Source organism: Procambarus clarkii, chromosome 25 (assembly GCF_040958095.1).
Source record: "Procambarus clarkii isolate CNS0578487 chromosome 25, FALCON_Pclarkii_2.0, whole genome shotgun sequence".
NCBI classification, from domain to species: Eukaryota; Metazoa; Arthropoda; class Malacostraca; order Decapoda; family Cambaridae; genus Procambarus; species Procambarus clarkii.
This window is the reverse complement of record NC_091174.1, coordinates 28,065,948-28,088,025: the sequence shown is the minus strand read 5'-3', so window position 1 is coordinate 28,088,025 and position 22,078 is coordinate 28,065,948. Positions and strand designations below refer to the sequence as shown.

General features: G+C 46.5%; 1 protein-coding gene across 1 annotated transcript in view; it reads right to left on the bottom strand.

The window, feature by feature from the left end:
• LOC123753543 (carbonic anhydrase-related protein 10-like) overlaps positions 1–22,078 on the bottom strand; it is a 279,994-nt gene that overhangs the window by 33,827 nt on the left and 224,089 nt on the right. Inside the window, exon 4 of the mRNA XM_069331362.1 lies at positions 16,595–16,816. Within this exon, the coding sequence (XP_069187463.1) occupies positions 16,595–16,816 (222 nt within the window). The remainder of the gene's footprint in view (positions 1–16,594; positions 16,817–22,078) is intronic.

Below are 22,078 nucleotides of genomic sequence, written 5' to 3'. Positions count from 1 at the left end.
TGGTTATGCTCCGCGTTCGAGTGTCTGATGCCTTTGGTATCCAGCTGCTAACGACCCACGAAGCACTCGTCAAGTTCCATTCCCCAGCTGTCTATCACGACTTCGTGGCCCATTGTGATGGGCGTTCGTTTACCTTCCCTGGTGACGGTGGTACCGTCTCTGTATCTGTGGTTTCCCTCAGGTTGAACTCTGTCTCTTCCGGCAGGTGGCGTCGGGTCTAGTGTGGTACCAGGACCCTTGCCCTGCATCTCAAGTTACCTATCCTTCCCACTGTTACGTTGATGGGGTACACCATGCGTGCTTTTTACGCAGGGCAGACCATAACTTGTTGCCTCTTCCGTTTCGGCCCCTGCGCCTCCTGCTCGTGGCTCCCCTCCGTGGGGGTTACCCTGGGTGATCGGGACCTCGTCGGGTGTTGAAGAAAGATGTGCGCCGGGTGGGGGTGCTTTCTGCTCCTGTGCTTGGTGGTGGGCGTCCTGGCACGTCTGCGGGTCCCCCTTGTGCGACGCCATGTGCGACACTTGGTGAGGAGCCTAATGCGTGTCCTAGTGTGATGCCCAGTGCGCATCCTAGTACGGCTCCAAGTACGGGGCCCCCATAGTGCGAGACCCCTCTCTGTGATCTCGGCCTCTGGGGAAGTGCTAAGTAGTGAGTTCCAAACTCAGTCTATGGAACTCACTTTGGATGTACGGGTGCGTCCCATCCCATGGTGCTCTTCTACCATTTGGGTGCCGCGAGAACAGGGGTTTATCTATGAGGTGCCAGATTTCATGCCTTGGCCTCGTGTGTCTCCTGGTCGTCAGGTGACTGATGATGAAATGTTGATTTGGGAGGCTTATCCCTTGCGCTTTCCGGCGCAGGAGTTCACGGATAAATATGTGTAGTCCTTGTGCTTGACTGTGTTCTCCCTGTATTTTTGTTTTTGTCGCCTTGTCTGCTATATGTATGTTTTGTATCCTTGTTTTGGTTCACCCAGTTTGGGCATTATGTTTTGTTTGTGGTTTGTATATATTGTACTGTTTTGTTTCCTTTGTGTGTTTATATGTTGTGCTTCCTGTGTTGTTTGCGCGAGCCTGTGCTTATGTAGTTTATGCTTCTGTTCTGTTAATGATTTGTCCTTTTTTTTACTTGTCTTTTTCTTACATTTGTTTTTATGTACTTATATATGTGTGTGTGTGGGGCGGGTGGTTGGGTGTGTGTGGGTGGTTGCGTGTGTGTGTGTGATGCGGGTTTGTGTTCCCGGTTCCAGCGTGTTCCGGTTATGTGATTGTGTGAGTTGGGTTCTGTAGGGCCCTTCTGGCTTTCTCTGTATGTGGGTCTGCTTTGCCTTTCCCTGTACTCACCTAATTGTACTCACCTAATTGTGCTTGCGGGGGTTGAGCTATGGCTCTTTGGTCCCGCCTCTCAACTGTCAATCAACTGGTGTGTTGGGGGCCTGTCCGGGATGTGTATGTGTGTGTTTGTGTGTTTAGGTGTGTAATGTACTTCTCATTTGCCCGGGAATGGATTGTTTGCGAGCTTATTTTCTGTGTTCTTTTCTGTACTCTTTGTTCTCTTCCCTTTTGTCTTTATATTCTGTATCCTGTACATGGTTCAAGGTTATGTTTTATTTGGTTTTTATCCTTTTCTGTTTCATGTTCTTTGTCTGTTCTTTATTGTCCTTAGTATGCTCTGTGTTTATTTCATAAATAAAAAAAACTTTTCATTATCTACCACACATCATCGAGAGTGTTTTATTCACCTAAGTATCGTCTTGACAAAACTGCCGCATGCGGCTGTACCAAGGAGACCACTACGATTGAGTACCTGAGTAGGTGAATGTGCCTGAACGAGGACCCGGCCACCGTAAGTACAGATTAGGCTTTACTGCAAGAGTATCTCTCTGCGAGGAGCTGACCATGAATCTTTCTCCCCAACCCAAATACTTAGACAGATCAAAGACAGGCTAAAGACAGTAAACACGTACTTGTTAACGTAGTACGTCAAGAAAGCTTTAATGGAAGTTCGTGGTGACATTTTTTAATTTAAACGTACGTTCACATATAGCTAACTACTGATTATTGAATAATAATTGTGCATGCCAATTACTTGTCCGATTGGCGAGGTATTGAGATTTATAGCGCATGTATTACCATTGCCCAATCGTCGGTAAACTCCAGTGTCCTGGTTCATTACCGCAAGTGATTGAAGAGGCGAGTTAATTATGGGTTGTCCCTGATTGTTAGGTGAACTTGTTCCTGTGGGAACCGTTATCATTTAGCTAGATGAGCTATGTATCTCTAGCGCAATTAAGATTTGATTGACACCAGTCACGAGTAAATTCAAGCATCCATGTATTAGTGAGTAAGTTTATTCATCGAACTATGTTAATTTTTATGATGTGAGTTTTGGAACCCATTCCATAGGTTATTATGATAAATTTCATCAACACTATAATAGCTCCTAGGCTTTCAACACTAATAACTAACAGCCATTAACCACTTTTTATCAACTTGATGAGGACCCTGAGTGAATTAATTGCTTCATTAGCACTGTTAAATTCTCACGACCAATGACATCGCTACTCTGTGAGCTTCACAAGAGAACCACCATCCACAGAGGAGTCCCACTTGAAGAGTGTACACAGATATTGTACCTAATTACACAAAAAATCACAATAACAATATACATAGTGTGACGATAATCTCCTTCAAGAGATTGAGCCTGCTCTTCCCTCCAAAAGACGTCGATATAAACAACTATATAAAACAAGTATGGAAGAAAAATCCAACAACGACAACACCAGCAAGGTTTGCCAGAGCGCAAAACGTATGCAGCCAGGAACACCTGCTCCACCTCAAACCGCCAAACTACCTGTCTTGTCGCTGGCTCATCGCTGATTGGCTACGGGTCTAGCTGCAACTGCACTCCACCCACCATACTACTTGATGTCTGGGGCCGCCACGACCTCAGTCTTCAGAATATCCCGTGCTTTCGACAGGTTAACACGTCTCGTTGGTAGACTAAGCCCCAGGCTTACGTGTACTAAGAGAAGTGATACCTTGAAGCCAATATTCCGGCACCTACTTACTTTGTTTCACACTTGTTATTTGTTCATTTGTCTTAACGTAACTTTTCATTTTACCATTTGATTATTCTTATTACTTTGATTGATTTTATTATACGAATTTGTATGTCCCTTTTATTCTTGTTTTGCTTTCTTTAACGTAATTAAAATTTCATTGTTAAAATTTACTTGTGTTTTGTGTGTCTTCTCCTTACCTTACCACAGACGAAGTTCCAGATTTTCTATTTTTTTTTCTATATGTGACGAGGCCATACCCCTAGCTTTTGAACAGCCGAACACCAACGCGTTACCGTCACATATTATATGGGGGCCTGTCCGGGAGCTTCACTCAGGTACTGGTGCCAAGTGGTAATTTATGGTAAGCGTATTTAACTTTGTTAACGTAGCTTTTACTATTTTTCAATTTCAATTTCATTTTTTATATGGTGCGGTGTATTGTGCATTACGAGAGTAACATATGGTGAAGGTGAGACAACTTTGGATTACGTGGTGACTGTAGGCCGCAGTCATACTCTTAATTGGTCATCTCTCCCTCCGTGTTATGACTCGTGTTTACCATCTTTGTCCCTTGGATATTTCTCATTTTTGACAGATCATCATATTGGTACCCTGGTACTGTGGTCTGCCCCGGGTCAAGTGCACCCAATCTTCTGCAATCTGACTGTAGGAGGACAAAGAGGGCCATAGTTCCTCTAGCTCGAACTTTAGTTGCTGAATTGGGACCTCAGCAGCAGTTCTCGTCACCAGTTGACACCTCGCACCCCTACACGTCAGTCAGAGATGATGATTCATACAACGATAGGGAATTAGCTTACTTTTTCAGAGCACAAAAGTTCGCTAATTCTGTAAGTATCATATTAAATTCAGTAGGAAAAACTTGCTTTATGTCCTATAGAGACTCGGCAAGGTATGCCTACATCCTTGGACTACCAATTTTACTTTTGAGGCAATTAACTGTTTCATTTGTTTTCGAAACTGTTTCATTTGTTAGTAGGATTTTCTTGCCCTTATCCTCTTACATGAGTACCGGGTACAAGATTTCCTGCGCCTTTGATTTCAATTAAATAACACCTTGTACACATTTAACACCTTGTACTTAACTTTAATTGTTAAAGATCCCACAGGATAGGTACCAGTTGCCATGTTGTCCTGTTTCTGACATTCACTATAACTGAATATTCGTTATACCTTTATTTGCTTATTTCACCATGTTTCGTCTCCAAGCTTTCCGTGCAGATCCAGCAGGTGCAATAGGAACTTTAAGTCATGCCAAGAAGACTGAATTACAAACTCTTGCACATGAGTATCAGCTAACAGTTCCCTACCAAGCCAACAAGAGTGAAATACACAATCTGTTGCTGGATCATTTCTTAGAGCAAGGTAAGATAGACTCTGAAACTCATGAAACTTACTATATTGCAGATAAAACTGATTTGGTGACGATGAAACTCAAACTAGAGCTGGCCAAGATTGAACGCGAGCAGCAAAGGGAAGCCCTCGAACAACAAGAACGATCAGCTGCCATACGGAGGGAAGAACAAGAACGAGAAATCACCCTCAGAGAACGCGAAGCTGCTTTGAGGAGAGAAGAACACGAACGTGAGGCTGCTTTGAGGAGAGAAGAACAAGAACGCGAAGCTGCCTTGAGGAGAGAAGAACACGAACGTGAGGTCGCATTACTCCATGAACGTGAACGAGTACAGCTTGAAACCAAACAACGCGAGTTGGAGATGCAACGCGAACATGACAAGCGACTCTGGCTCTAGAGTGTCGTCAACGCGAAATCGCCTTGGAAACTTCACACTTCACTCAACGCCAGCAAGCTACTGCCAATCTTCCCGTCAGTTTTAATATATCACATGCAAGTAAGTTAATGCCATCCTTTGTAGAAGCAGAAGTTGATGTATTTTTCACCACCTTTGAAACCCTTGCTAATCAACTCAGTTGGCCTGTCGACCAATGGGCCACACTTCTCAGAGTCCATCTTACAGGTAGAGCTGCAGTCACACTCAGTACTTTGGCATCTGAGAATGACTACCAGACTCTGAAACAAGCAGTGTTGGACGCCTACCTCCTCTCTACAGAAAGTTATAGAAGGAAATTCCGTGACCACCTGAAGGCAAGTACCACTACCTTCCTCGAGTTTGCTAACACAAAACGGAGGTATTTCATGAAATGGCTGGAAGCAGCACATGTCTCTACTTTTACAGAACTCGTCAACCTGATGCTAGTTGAAGAATTCTTGAGGCGTGTGCCGCCTCCTGTCCGTCTCTTCTTAGCAGATAAAGAAGAAACCGACTACCTGAAGTGTGCTAAGTCGGCTGACACTTACAGCCTCATCCACCGGCTGACACCAGAACCATCCTCCAGTAAGAAGTCGTGGTACAGTTACGAGAAAGCGAGCACCGATCAAGCTGGCTCGCAATTGTACTGCAAATATTGTAGACTCAATGGACATACCATAGACAAGTGTGGTAAGTCTCAATACAAGGGAACCACTGACCCACAGAAACCCAAACTAGCTCCTCCTAAGTCCGGTAAGCCTGTGATGAATGTTGGTGTTAATGTTAATGATCTTTCTCTTTTCAGTAACCACCTGTATACTGGAACTGTCTCTGCCAACGGTTCAAATCTGGAGGGACGTTTCAAATTGAAGATCTTGAGGGACACAGCGGCTCTTCAATCGATCATCTTGAAGTCGGCTGTGCCCAACATCGCCTACACCGGAGAAACTGTCTTCATCACTGACCTCACTGCTACCACTCCATACCCTCTCGCCAGAGTCCACCTGGATTGTCCCTACGTGAACGGAGAAGTCCAAGTCGCCGTCAGGGAAAAGCCTTTTCCCATGCCTGGAGTGCAACTTCTCCTAGGCAACGACTTGGCAGAAGACCTGCAACCGACCAACCTGATCGTCATGGACAAACCCCAGGTGTGTAACTCTGTGCCAATAAACCCTATTCTAGCGTATGTTCCAGCAGAGGTTCAAGAGAGTGATGAAGTTTCTCCTCCGGTTCTCGTGACCACCCGTGCACAAGCCGCACGTCCACAGCCAGCTGACTCTACTGCTACCGCTGTCCCTCAAGACCCTCAGAAACTACCCCCGAATCTGACCAAGTTGGAGTTCCGTAAGTTGCAGAGGGAAGATCTTACTTTAACACCATTGTTTTTCCAGGCTGAGACTCAACCCGACAGTATTCCTGGGTTCTTCCTAGAGAACGACTTGCTCTACCGCAGATATAGACCCAGTAAACTGAAGGAGGAGGACGATTGGGCCAACATCGAACAACTTGTGATTCCTACCAGCCTGCGGCCCACTATTCTACACCTGGCCCACGGAGTACTCTCCCACTACGGCTTCAACAAGACTTACCATGGAATTCGTCAAGACTACTACTGGCCAGGTATGGTAAATAGCGTCAAACATTACGTAAAACAGTGTCATACATGTCAGATGGCAGGCAAACCGAACATCTCCATTCCCAGAGCGCCACTGATTCCCATACAGGTGCCTGCGGAACCTTTCCACAGACTCATAATAGACTGTGTTGGTCTTTTACCTCGGACCAGTTCAGGTAACGCCTATATCTTAACCATCCTGTGTCCTACCACCAGATTTCCCATAGCAGTTCCAGTGAAGAACATCACGGCTGCTACGGTTGTAAAACATCTATTGAAGATCTTCACTCAATACGGATTTCCCAGGGAGATTCAGAGCGACTGTGGTACCAACTTCACCAGTGATCTCTTCAAAAGGACACTGGAGGAGTTCAACATCAAACAGGTATTGTCCAGCCCCTATCACCCTGCTTCACAGGGTTCTCTTGAACGTAGTCATCAGACTATCAAAGCACTCTTGAAAAAGTTTTGTAGTGAAACCTCTAAGGATTGGGATAAGCAAATCGACCTTATAATGTGTATTTACAGAAGTCTTCCCAATGAGTCCCTAGGAGTATCTCCTTATGAGATGCTCTACGGCCGTAAGTGCCGTACTCCCCTTAAGGCTTTCAAAGACTCTCTCAGAGATGCCACCTTCAGTGAGCATCAGAATGTGCCCCAGTTTCTTCAAAACCTTCAACACATTCTAGAGAGAGTCCACCGTTTTGCCCATGATAATCTATTGAAAGCCCAGGAGAGGATGAAGACTCATTACGACCAGACCAGCAAAGTAAGAAAATTTAAGCCGGGAGACTTCGTCCTAGCATACTTCCCTATCCCAGGTTCACCTTTACAAAACAGGTTTTCAGGACCCTACCGCGTCAAAGAGTGCAGAAATAACAACAACTACGTTATAGAGACTCCAGATAGGCGGCGGAAGACCCAGCTGTGCCACGTCAACCTCCTGAAGCAATATAATGGTACTCCTCCCACTGTCCTGATTAACTGTTCTACCTTCACAGAACCCTACATCCACAGTGAGACCTTCCCAGCTTCTCCTCCCGAAAGCACTGACAAGGAGTCAGCGCTTTCTAATTCCGAAATCCTTAATGATCTTCCCAAATACTTTCAGGATAATAATAGTGCTCCTTTACCATATTCTAATTCCACTCTCACCTCGTCAGATAAGCCCTTCATCCTCCATGTCGACGCCAGTGGTACCGACGTTGGTGGTGTCGTGATGCAGCAAAGAGTCGAGGAGAACACACCTGTCAGCGACTACTGCTACAAGGAACTACGGAACAATTGGCAAGGAGCTACTCTTCATCATCCTGAAGCTACTCTTCATCATCCAGCACTTCACTCCACACCTGAAAAGTGCTCGGTCAACCATCTTCTCAGACCACAACCCTCTCCGCTTCCTACATCAAGCCCAATTCACCAACCAGCGTCTTCTACGATGGGCTTTGTATTTACAAGATTTCAACCTGGAGATCCGCTATATCAAGGGTTCTGACAACACCATAGCCGATGCCCTCTCCAGAGTTTATGAAGTAGAAGCGACTCCATCTATTACTCCACCACATAACGACGTACTTCTTCCAGAACCACAGGCTTCGGGGGAGAGTTGTGACGATAATCTCCTTCAAGAGATTGAGCCTGCTCTTCCCTCCAAAAGACGTCGATATAAACAACTATATAAAACAAGTATGGAAGAAAAATCCAACAACGACAACACCAGCAAGGTTTGCCAGAGCGCAAAACGTATGCAGCCAGGAACACCTGCTCTACCTCAAACCGCCAAACTACCTGTCTTGTCGCCGGCTCATCACTGATTGGCTATGGGTCTAGCTGCAACTGCACTCCACCCACCATACTACTTGATGTCTGGGGCCACCACAACCTCAGTCTTCAGAATATCCCGTGCTTTCGACAGGTTAACACGTCTCGTTGGTAGACTAAGCCCCAGGCTTACGTGTACTAAGAGAAGTGATAGCTTGAAGCCAATATTCCGGCACCTACTTACTTTGTTTCACACTTGTTATTTGTTCATTTGTCTTAACGTAACTTTTCATTTTACCATTTGATTATTCTTATTACTTTGATTGATTTTATTATACGAATTTGTATGTCCCTTTTATTCTTGTTTTGCTTTCTTTAACGTAATTAAAATTTCATTGTTAAAATTTACTTGTGTTTTGTGTGTCTTCTCCTTACCTTACCACAGACGAAGTTCCAGATTTTCTATTTTTTTTCTATATGTGACGAGGCCATACCCCTAGCTTTTGAACAGCCGAACACCAACGCGTTACCGTCACAATAGCAATGCTAAAATCACCTGGAACCCTTAGGTGACTCGACCCGGCCACCAAGGGGCTTGTCAGGGTGGTAGAGAGGTAGAGGTTGATGCTGGTAGTCCGTTGGTCGTGGATTTAAGTACCTGAGAGCTCCAGTGGATTTTCTCATAGTTCCTAATACTGTGGTAGGTACCTGAGATTTGCATTAGCTTAAACTGATTCGATGACGTAGCTTACAAGAGTAGTGAAGAAACGTAAGGCCGTCATGTTGCCAAACTGCTCAGGTGCCATATTGTGTAGTGCCAAACTGACACCCAGCAGTGCACAACTGCTGGCGTCGTCTCTACCGTCATTGCCCAGCATTTACAACATGGATAAAGACAGTTAAAGGCCAGCTCCTAAAAGGAAGAGACCATTCAGTGGTCGGCAACTATAGCGTCAATTACTTTAGAAAATCTTGAGATAATAATCTCACAACAGATCAGAGCATTTTTTTTACCCTCATCGCTTACTATTTGATCGATAATACGGTTTCCGGAAAGATCTTTCTACTGCTGATATTTCGTTCAGCCATTTCCACTAACTTGCGTTAGTCACTAGATATGAACCACTTACAGCGACCGTTGTATTGCACGAGACACTACAGGTGCGTTTGGCCGAGAACCGCACCTTGGACACCTTCATTCTCTGGGTATCCCGCGTATCTTATACCTAATTTCGTTATTCTTTAGGAATGAACTCCATTAGAAGTTCATAATGGAGTACAGTCTGAGAGCCCTTTAACTGGTGCCTGTGCACCACAGTGGTGTGTTTTAGCTCTTGGGGAATGTCTCCTTCCATGATATACAATTCATCATTCCAAAAGCTCTGTCTTATGGTGCTGACTGCACTCTAACCATTACATATGTAAAATAAAAATATTGACGGCTACCAGGCTAATTAATACTTCCAATCAGCAATTTTATTTTCCTCTCAGGGATAATCTAATCCCCCTCCCTCCTCCCTCCTCCCCCCCCCCCCCCCCCCAGCGTTTATCCGAATTGTAGACACAGTAGAGAACTGTGCAAGACGACTCACCTCCAGTCTTGAGACGTTTTAGTTAGACTGGTTAGTATTCCAGAGCCTTAGAACTCAACACCAGAGATACGTCGGCTGCCTTACATGTATCCATAAGAACAATGTTGGCAAGATTATCCACCTGGCTGAACTTCGAGAACAACCAGTATCTGCTACAACACAAGGCGCTCAGCGTCATGCTGGTTGTGTCGCTCACAAGAACATCACTCCACGACCGATACATCGTCCCTAGGCTGACTCGCACAGGTTCACTCAGAATGTTATATTGAGTGAGCTCAACACATAAACAACATTCACTCAACAACATAAATAGGCTTGAACTCCAACCAACTGACAATAAGAAGCCTCTGACACACAGTTGGCTCCATCTTTCTCCTGCTACTAACATGATTTGTAACTTAGCACTTAAAGTTCATTCCTAACTGAAATAATCAGCTCATTGCATGAATGACTTTCTAGGGCAAGGCTTCAGATGAGCTGAATTAGGTTAACAGTTCTTATCATGCTGTTGCACGAGGAACATCAGTGTGTTCCCCTAATGAACCCTTACTCTAATTGAACAATAAAGTCTTTAAAATTATCCATTATGGTGAAATGTGATTATCGTGCATGGTGTGCTATTTAAAAGGTTGTATATATAATCTCAACATAAAAATTACTATTACGTATAAAAATTAACAAATTAAATTTGTTCATTACATTTCTATTAATTCTCTTATATCATAACAGTTTAAAAAATCCGTTTCTTCCTTATTTATATAAAACATTTTATAGTGACATTTAACAAGAGTTAAATGCATATAGTGACATTAATATTGGTTATCTCTTAACGTGCCTCGTTCTTATTGTTACCCAGTGTGTTGTAGTGGTACTGTGACCCCGTGGTACTGTGACCCTCGTGGTACTGTGACCCCGTGGTACAGTGACCCAGTAGTACAGTGACCCCGTGGTACAGTGACCCCGTAGTACAGTGACCCCGTGGTACTGTGACCCCGTAGTACTGTGATCCCGTGGTACTGTGACCCCGTGGTACAGTGACCCCGTGGTACAGTGACCCAGTAGTACAGTGACCCCGTGGTACTGTGACCCTCGTGGTACTGTGACCCCGTGGTACAGTGACCCGGTAGTACAGTGACCCCGTGGTACAGTGACCCCGTGGTACAGTGACCCCGTGGTACTGTGACCCCGTAGTACTGTGATCCCGTGGTACTGTGACCCCGTGGTACAGTGACCCCGTGGTACAGTGACCCAGTAGTACAGTGACCCCGTGGTACTGTGACCCTCGTGGTACTGTGACCCAGTAGTACAGTGACCCCGTGGTACAGTGACCCCGTGGTACTGAGACCTCGTGGAACTGTGACCCAGTAGTACAGTGACTCCGTGGTACTGTGACCCTGTGGTACTGTGGTACAGTGACCCCGTTGTACTGTGACCCCGTGGTACTGTGACCCCGTGGTACTGAGACCTCGTGGAACTGTGACCCAGTAGTACAGTGACTCTGTGGTACTGTGACCCCGTGGTACTGTGGTACAGTGACCCCGTGGTACTGTGGTACAGTGACCCCGTGGTACTGTGGTACAGTGACTCCATGGTACTGTGGTACAGTGACTCCGTGGTACTGTGACCCCGTGGTACTATGTTACAGTGACCCCGTGGTACTGTGACCCCGTGGTACAGTGACCCCGTGGTATTCTGACCCCGTGGTACTGTGACCCCGTGGTACAGTGACCCAGTGGTACAATGACCCCTTGGTACTGTGACCACGTGGTACAGTGACCCCGTGGTACTGTGACCCCGTGGTTCTGTGACCCCGTAGTACTGTGACGCCGTGGTACAGTGACCCCTTGGAATTATGACCACGTGGTAATGTGACCCCGTGGTACAGTGACCCCTTGGTACAGAGACCCCCGTGGTACTGTGACCCCGTGGTACAGTGACCCCGTGGTATTCTGACCCCGTGGTACTGTGACCCCGTGGTACAGTGACCCAGTGGTACAATGACCACTTGGTACTGTGACCACTTGGTACAATGACCCCGTGGTACTGTAACCCCGTGGTACTGTGACCCCGTGGTACAGTGACCCCTTGGTATTATGACCACGTGGTAATGTGACCCCATGGTACAGTGACTCCGTGGTACTGTGACCCCGTGGTACTGTGACCCCGTGGTACTGTGATCCCGTGGTACTGTGACCCCGTGGTACTGTGACCCCGTGGTACAGTGACCCCTTGGTATTATGACCACGTGGTAATGTGACCCCGTGGTACAGTGACTCCGTGGTACTGTGACCCCGTGGTACTGTGACCCCGTGGTACTGTGATCTCGTGGTACTGTGACCCCGTGGTACTGTGACCCGTGGTACTGAGACCTCGTGGAACTGTGATCCAGTAGTACAGTGACTCCGTGGTACTGTGACCCCGTGGTACTGTGGTACAGTGACTCCGTGGTACTGTAACCCCGTGGTACTGTGGTACAGTGACCCCGTGGTACTGTGTTACAGTGACCCCGTGGTACTGTGGTACAGTGACTCCGTGGTACTGTGACCCCGTGGTACTGTGGTACAGTGACCCCGTGGTACTGTGACCCCGTGGTACAGTGACCCCGTGGTATTCTGACCCCGTGGTACTGTGGTACAGTGACCCCGTTGTACTGTGACCCCGTGGTACTGTGACCCCGTGGTACAGTGACCCCGTTGTATTCTGACCCCGTGGTACTGTGACCCCGTGGTACAGTGACCCAGTGGTACAATGACCACTTGGTACTGTGACCACTTGGTACAATGACCCCGTGGTACTGTAACCCCGTGGTACTGTGACCCCGTGGTACAGTGACCCCTTGGTATTATGACCACGTGGTAATGTGACCCCATGGTACAGTGACTCCGTGGTACTGTGACCCCGTGGTACTGTGACCCCGTGGTACTGTGATCCCGTGGTACTGTGAACCCGTGGTACTGTGACCCCGTGGTACAGTGACCCCTTGGTATTATGACCACGTGGTAATGTGACCCCGTGGTACAGTGACTCCGTGGTACTGTGACCCCGTGGTACTGTGACCCCGTGGTACTGTGATCCCGTGGTACTGTGACCCCGTGGTACTGTGACCCCGTGGTACTGAGACCTCGTGGAACTGTGATCCAGTAGTACAGTGACTCCGTGGTAATGTGGTACAGTGACCCCGTGGTACTGTGACCCCGTGGTACTGTGGTACAGTGACCCCGTGGTACTGTGTTACAGTGACCCCGTGGCACTGTGGTACAGTGACCCCGTGGTACTGTGACCCCGTGGTACTGTGGTACAGTGACTCCGTGGTACTGTGACCCCGTGGTACTGTGGTACAGTGACCCCGTGGTACTGTGACCCCGTGGTACAGTGACCCCGTGGTATTGTGACCCCGTGGTACAGTGACCCAGTGATACAATGACCCCTTGGTACTGTGACCACGTGGTACAGTGACCCCGTGGTACTGTAACCTCGTGGATCTGTGACCCCGTAGTACTGTGACCCCGTGGTACAGTGACCCCTTGGTATTATGACCACGTGGTAATGTGACCCCGTGGTACAGTGACTCCTTGGTACAGAGATCCCGTGGTATTGTGACCCCGTGGTACTGTGACCCTTTGGTACTGTGACCCCGTGGTACAGTGACCCCGTGGTATTCTGACGCCGTGGTACTGTGACCCCGTGGTACAGTGACCCAGTGGTACAATGACCACTTGGTCCTGTAACCACTTGGTACAATGACCCCGTGGTACAGTGACCCCTAGGTATTATGACCACGTGGTAATGTGACCCCGTGGTACAGTGACCCCTTGGTACAGAGACCCCATGGTACTGTGACCCCGTGGTACTGTTGCCCCGTGGTACTGTGACCCCGGGGTACTGTGACCCCGGGGTACTGTAACCCCGTAGTACTGTGACCCCGTGATACTGTGACCCCTTGGTACTATGACCACGTTGTAATGTGACCCCGTGGTACAGAGACCCCGTGGTACAGAGACCCCGTGGTACTGTGACCCCGTGGTACAGAGACCCCGTGTTACTGTGACCCCGTGGTACAGTGACCCCGTGGAGCAGTGACCCCGCGGTACAATGACTCCGTGGTACTGTAGCCCAGTGGTGCAGTGACCCCGTGGTACTGTGACCCCGTGGTACTGTGATCCCGTGGTACAATGACCCTGTGGTACTGTGACACCGTGGTGCAGTGACCCCGTGGTACAGTGACCCCGTGGTACTATGACCCCGTGGTACTGTAGCCCAGTGTTGCAGTGACCCCGTGGTACTGTGACCCCGTGGTACTGTGATCCCGTGGTACAGTGACCCCGTGGTACAGTGACCCCGTGGAACAGTGAACACGTGGTACTTTGACCCAGTGGTACTGTGACCCCATGGTACAGTGACCCAGAAGTAATGTGACCCCGTGATACTGTGACCCCGTGTAACAGTAACCACGTGGTACTGTGACCCAGTGGTACAATTACCACGTGGTACTGTGACCCCGTGGTTCAGTGACCCAGTGGTTCTGTAACCCAGTGGTGCAGTGACCCCATGGTACAGTTACCCCTTGTTACAGTAACCCCTTCGTTCTGTGACCACGTGGTACTGTGACCCTCGTCGTACAGTGACCCCCCGTGGTACAGTGACCCCGTGATACAGTGACCCAGTGGTACTGTGACCCAGTGGTGCAGTGACCCCGTGGTACAGTGACCCCTTGTTACAGTGACCTCTTGGTACTGTGACCACGTGGTACAGTGACCCCATGGTACAGTGACCCCTTGTTACAGTGACCCCTTGGTACTGTGACCACGTGGTACAGTGACCCCGTGGTATTGTGATCCCATGGTATAGTTACCCTGTGGAACAGTGACCCCATGGTACAGTGACCCTGTGGTGCAGTATGCCAATGATATAGTGACTCCACACTATAATGACCTAATAATATAGTGACCCCATGGTACTGTGACCCAATGGTAGAAGTAACCCAATTAAATATCGGACGTCTGGACCCCTCCTCTGCCTGGGAGCCGTTGGATCGCATTCTGTTTTCGCGATTTTGGATTTGATACTATTGTTTCGCATCCCGATTCAACGATCTGGTTTATACGATGCCTGATGCATATATCGCCTTGGGTTACAGGATAGTTAATAGATTTTGAACGTTTTCTGGCTGGTTTTCCCGGCGGGGTGACGGTGTCCGGCGCCGGCATGGCGGGGAGGTGCCTGGAGATGGTGGGCTCCTGGTGTCCCCTCAGCTGTGGTGGGCTCCTGGTGTCCCCTCAGCTGTGGTGGGCTCCTGGTGTCCCCTCAGCTGTGGTGGGCTCCTGGTGTCCCCTCAGCTGTGGTGGGCTCCTGGTGTCCCCTCAGCTGTGGTGGGCTCCTGGTGTCCCCTCAGCTGTGGTGGGCTCCTGGTGTCCCCTCAGCTGTGGTGGGCTCCTGGTGTCCCCTCAGCTGTGGTGGGCTCCTGGTGTCCCCTCAGCTGTGGTGGGCTCCTGGTGTCCCCTCAGCTGTGGTGGGCTCCTCGTGTCCCCTCAGCTGTGGTGGGCGGCTGGCAGGCGTCATGAGGGCGCCACATGACTTTTGCATATTAGTTGGGGGCCGAGTTTTGGGCTTTGCTCCCTAGTGTTCTCTGTGTGGGGCGGGGCCGTTGCTTGTCACCCTGAGGGACCCCTTGGGTTCCCCATTCATTTGACTCTCTGTGCGTTTCTTTGACGCGAGGCATCTTAGTGCCTGGTGATATGCATCGTACGTTTCACTATTAGGATTTGCGATTAACTCATTATGATCCCTCATTATGATATAAGAGTTACACTATCTTATACGAGAAGTAGAGATTTTAGTAGCTAGCGTTCAGAATTTTATGGAAGAAATGTAGTATTTGGAGTGACAGATGAAGTGCATCCGATCCAACGTTCGTCGTCGCTCCTTAATTCATAACAACAACACAACTCGGATGTACAAGGACACCGTCACACCGACGCCACAGCAGCGACACGATACTCCCTCACACACAGTAAACATTGTTCCTGCACCTTATAACAGCACTCAACAATGTAGAACCTGCTTAATTGCAGCCATTTTATACGTGGAACTTTGTATAATGGTGAAACTACAAATAAAACTGATTTAAGAGTTCACACGCACTGTTTAACAATGACAAGTACGTGAAAGATAAAGAAGTTGTGAGTGGAGAGTGAACCACACGTGATGCCTGAGGCCAAGAGCCGACGGAGTCCATCACAACAGCACCTGATCATCAGTGATGAACAACACTACATGCACTGACCCAACACCACCTGATCATCAGTGATGAACAACACTTCATGCACTGACCCAACAACAGGGATAAGTCCTAACAAAGTAAGACTGAGATCCGTACCTGCATCTTAATAAAATAAGGGAGGTTGGTGGTGAAATAATAGAGATTGGATTCAATATCTTTGTGCCACTAATCCCATTTATTGCAGGTGTGGTTATGCCATGAGCTTACGAGCTCTTACTACACTTATTGTTCACAAGAAGAGGACAAAAATAAGACCAACCAATATATAGTATACAACGAGAGTTTAGAAACAGGTCTAGCACATTACAGTGTTAAAGGAGAGGGCACAAACAAGACCCATCCATATATTGACTATAGAAATATAAAACACAAGACCCACCCATATATTACTACAGATATATGAGACACCAGACCCACTGATATATTGGTTACAAAGATGTGTGAAACAAGATCCACCCATATATTGACTACAGAAATATTAGACACAAGACCCACCTGCTGCCTAGTGATATATATGGGCTTGTTCATGATGAGCCAGGTGGTGGTCTCCCAGCAGCCGGGATGGGTGGTGGAGCCGTCGTAGGTCATGTAGTGGTGGGTGCTGGGCAGCAGGCCCGCCAGTGACAGGTGCCGGATGGCCCACTTCTGGCCCCGGAACACCACCTTCTGGAACCCCGACGCCAGGATCCCGACGTCCGCGTTGCCTTCATCGCCCTCCTGCGGTAGGACAATGTGCGGTGACAGGATTTTAGACGGGAATATATTTTGAAGAAGAGTTACACTATCTTATACGAGAAGTAAAGAGATTTTAGTAGCTAGCGTTCAGAATTTTATGCAAGAAATGTAGTATTTGGAGTGACAGATGAAGTGCGTTTTAGTTCGAGATGAAAGTTGTGCAAGAAGAGGGTGTCTTGGAATGCATTATACATTCTTTCCTGAAAGAGGTATATATATATATTTTTAAGAGGAGATGACATCTTCTTCATATGAGTAATGAACGCCATCTTAAGAGGATAGCACAGTTCTTAACTGTAATAGGTTCCATCTTTAAAGTTTAAGATCCTTCTTGGGAGAAACAGTTATTGAGAGAATAAAATGCTTTTTACAAGTAGCAGAGAAAGAGTTTTGAATTCGACACAGTCTTGAAAGTGAGATAGTGGTTTTAGTAGGATGTTCCGTGTATTGAGAGCGACGAAAAAAATGGATGGTGAGTAGGGAAATGAATCTTCTGAGTGGAAAATACAATGTGTGTTTACATGGACTAGGGCGTTCTGAGTGGCGTGGCAGATACAATATTCTGAGCAGATGATAAAGTGTTGGAGATACACAGTCATGGTCAGAGTGAGCTAGGATACCACACATCTGTCTTCATCACAGTCACCTTATATTATTCTCCTAAATTTCCTCAAATACAGTATGCTCGTTGTTCAGTTCCCTTCAAAATAACAGTAGTAGAACGGACAAGGGAGAGAGGGAGAGGGAGGGAGAGAGAGAGAGAGAGAGAGAGAGAGAGAGAGAGAGAGAGAGAGAGAGAGAGAGAGAGAGAGAGAGAGAGAGAGAGAGAGAGAGAGAGAGAGAGAGAGAGAGAGAGAGAGAGAGGCAGACAGACAGACAGACAGACAGACAGACAGACAGACAGACAGACAGACAGACAGACAGACAGACAGACAGACAGACAGACAGACAGACAGTAAGAGCGACACAGAGAGATTGGTGGACCAACATGTGAAGCAAAGCAGGCAGGAAGAGACATAGCCTTGCCTACATTACTCAACATATCTTCCCATCATGCAGTAAACTTTCTGATGTTTACTGTAAAAAAGCACCAAATCACCGTTTCTGGCCAGAAAACACATTACATTACACAACCTGGTAAGGTGACGCTATAATTTACATAAAATAAACAAAGCCAACTTATTTTCTCCCCAAAGTTCCTTTGATGTCCTATTTTAATTATAATGAGCGAAAGAAAGACTTAAAGTAAGCCCAGCCCTTCACTGCGCCCCACGGCTCGTTAAGAACTAGCGAGATGCAAGAGCATCACCTTTTCCAGACGAGGCAGGGAAGATGCAGCTTCCTGTGCGTCAAGTACATTTATCCATAATATATTCACGTTCCTTTGAACCTAAGAGAAGCTCTCGTTGTGTACAAAAGTCACCCATTGTACGCAATTGTCACTTCATTTACAGGACGAGGTCTTTTGTGCCGAGGAAAGTCTTCCTTGCCTGGGTCATTGTAACACAGGAAAGGTAATTAGAGAAACCTTCCCCGTGTTACAAGGTTTGGATACTAAACCTCGTGATTTTTAACAAATTAACAAGGTTTACTAAGTACTTGTGCGGGGGGGGGGGGGTTGTAACAAACTAGGCTGGTTGTAAGAATTATCCAGAGTGGTTTATCGACAAAAGAGAATGGGAAGGAGGGCCCGCGTGGTGACCCGGGCCCTGACCCCTAGGGAATTCACGGTGAAAATAATCGACGCCTTGTTCATAGCTTCGTATAATGAACCATTCTATAGTATTCACTTATTTAGAGAAATTAGCCTTTATTCATTTTGTATTAAAATTGTATTGTATAATATTCCTGGTTATAGTACCAAGAGTATTCTAATTATTAGGAGATTTGAGTTAAGTCACCATCAGTGACGTCACGAATCGGATCTAAGTTGTAAGGCGCGAGTGACCGGCGGTCATAGGTCATCAGAGTTGACATGTCCACTATTTCTCAAAGTTCAAATAACCATTTTGGTGATCGGGAACAGCTCTGCCGTTAGATGCTTGTGTAATTTAACTTCAGTAAAATAATTCAACCAGTCTGGATCAATTAAGTACAACAGAGGTTAATTGTTATAACTTAAACCTGGCTAAGTAACTTGGTAAGCGATGCAGAAGGATACAATGCTCTAGTCTGGGGAAGACCAGACGAGGAGAGATCAGTGTGGACTCCAGATCAACTGGGAGAGGTCAACCATCTTACCTCTCCCAAGACCCGCCCCCAACATCTAGCTGGTCGCCCAAGGTAGAGTTGCTTTATGAGTCCTTATAGGGATAGTCAACTCATTGCCGTTCAGGTCAAGTAGGGAGTAAACATCTTTAGATTTTGTTTTAGTTTTTCTTTTAATAAATTAATTAGTTAATAAATTGCATTTGTATTATTTCCATGTGTATGTTCAAGTTATGTGAACTTGTCCTGGTCACGTGGTCCACACGAGGCAGAGTTGGATTGGGCGCCGATTCTAACACCAAATCGGTAGTCATCTTTACCGTGTAATTAATTCCACACTCTAAGTTTCCAAGGTCATCGGTTACTAGTGGGAATCAAGCCCCAAGGTTGATTAATTAGCATGATCGATCCAGACCTCGATCATTGCTCAGTGTTACTGGTCTGGTGGTGGCGGCGGAGACGACTCTAGGGTTTTGCTCAAAGCCTAGGTCACGTCATACGGGTTGTAGAATCCTAAGTCGGTCAATCGTCTTAGGACCTCGTGGCGTGGAGTCGGCTTTAGTAAAAGTTTTGGAGTCCCTTGTAGAGAATAAAAAGTAAGAATACGGGTAGAGGGAAAAGAAGAAGGAAAGATAGTTCGAGAAACCCTCCCCGTGTTACATCATGTTCATTTTAAGCGTTTCGTGTTTGGTATAATTATAGCAGGGTCACTTAAAGAGCAGAGCGCTCATTATAAGAGAAAAAAGCTGAAGGAATATGAAACGAACGAACGTGAAAGTGGTAAACACAAAACGGAGGAGAAAAAATTTGGTAAGGTAAAAATTCAGGGGATAGAAGATAAAAGTTAAGGAATAAAGCCAATTATGAAAATAATAGAGCGTAAAATTAAAAGCAAATGATGCATAAAAAATATAGTCGAGAGGGTTTGTACATGAGGAGAAATGATGGAAAATTGAGATGACATAAACTAGAATTAGGATCATGATAACTATTCAAATCGACGTCAGCGTACTGATGTCCAACCTCCCCCCAATATACTGACGTCCACCCTGCCCCCTTATACTGACGTACCCCCTCCCCCCTTATACTGACGTCCACCCTTCCTCCCATATACTGACGTCCATCCTCCTCCCATATACTGACGACCACCCTCCCCCCTTATACTGACGCCCACCCTCCGCCCTATACTGACGACCACCCTCCCCCCTTATACTGACGACCACCCTCCTCCCATATACTGACGACCACCCTCCCCCCTTATACTGACGTCCACCCTCCCCCCTTATACTGACGTCCACCCTTCCCCCATATACTGACATCCACCCTCCTCCCATATTCTGACGTCCACCCACAAACACTGACATCCACATCAAATACTGATGTCCACCCCCGTATACTAGAGTGCACCCCATATTTTGACGTCCACTCCTATTTACTGACGTCCACCTCGAAGTGGGTCACCTTGCCCAATAATTAGACAAATACCAACTCCAACCTTCCACCGGGAAAAAGGACTCAGTTAGGAGTTATAGCAACTCCTAGCTCCATCCTCTCCAAGTTTGCAATCATCAGCAAATTTCCAAGAAATAATAAAAACTATACAGCCCGATGGAATTAGTGCTTCACTGGACGTCGAATCCCTATTTACCCACGTCCCGGTCGATACCACCATAGAAATGATCCTGGACAGAGTATTCAGAGACGAGAGCACCACCAAATTAGACATACCCGAGCCACACTTGAAGAGCCTTCTCGAGGCATGTACAAAGGAAGCTCCCTTCATTAATCCGCAAGGGGACAAGTATCTATAGATAGACGGAGTAGCAATGGACTTCCCCCTAGGAGTGTTATTGCCAATTTTTACATGTGAATCATCGAAGAAATAGTCTTCAATAATAGGCATAAACCAATTGTTACTGCCGTTATGTCGATGACATATTCGTTATAGTAAAGTATCCAGATGTACTAATTTATCTAAAACGCCATCTAGGAAGAGAGTCAGTACTCCGATTTACACATGGAAATAGTGAAAATAGCAGTCTACCTTTCCTGGATGTGCTAATAACATAATACAGATGCCTCTTTAAGCACCAGCGTATATACTAAGCCTACAAACATAGAATTATGCCAAAACGGTAGAAGTGTTCCAAAGACACAAAGCCAGTGTTCTCAACGCTTATATTCGTCGAGCCCGTACCCACTGCTCTTAATAGAGTAGCGTGATAGGTAGTTTGAAAGAATAACTCAAGTGTTAGTGAACAATGGTTATAGCAACAAAGAAATTAACACTACTATAAGATGACACCTGGACCGATGGTACAATCCTGAACCTAAAATAAAAAACCACCACACCTTCAGTCAAAATATATTACAAATCTACCATGCACAGTGAACTTAAAAAAGAAGAAAAAATAATGAGAAATTACCAGTAAATGAGTAAAAAGCATAACTCCTAACCAATACATAGACTTAATCATATTCTATTAAACAAAGAAGACTACCCGACCTCCTCATTAAAAACAGCTCGAAGCCGACGGAGAACCCTTTACTGCAGTCAAACGTGGTATATATGTACATATGTATATATGTGAAGGATGTAACGTTCAATCTAAGTACATAGGTATGACGTCGACTAAGCTCACGAAGCGTTTGACCTGTCATCTTCAGGTCAAATCAGCTGACTATAAAAATCATATGAGACAAGCCCATGGCATCTCCCTAACTAGAGAGATATTGAATATAATCACTTGTATAATAGACAAAAACCAAGATGTAAGATTATAAATTCTTGAAGCAATCCACACAAGAAAAGAACAACCTACCATAAATACCCAAATTACTGAACTATTTACTCTACCCACCTTAAAAGTAAGAACAAGACCGGAACGTAAAGATGCCCACATAGAAGTCACTGGTCAAGATGCCACGCCCACGCCCACCTTTGTATATGATTCGTCCCTATTTACGTCCCCTATCCTTACCCCATTTATGCCCTATTTTTCCTTTTCGATGTACTCCTCACCTTTTTATTTTAGG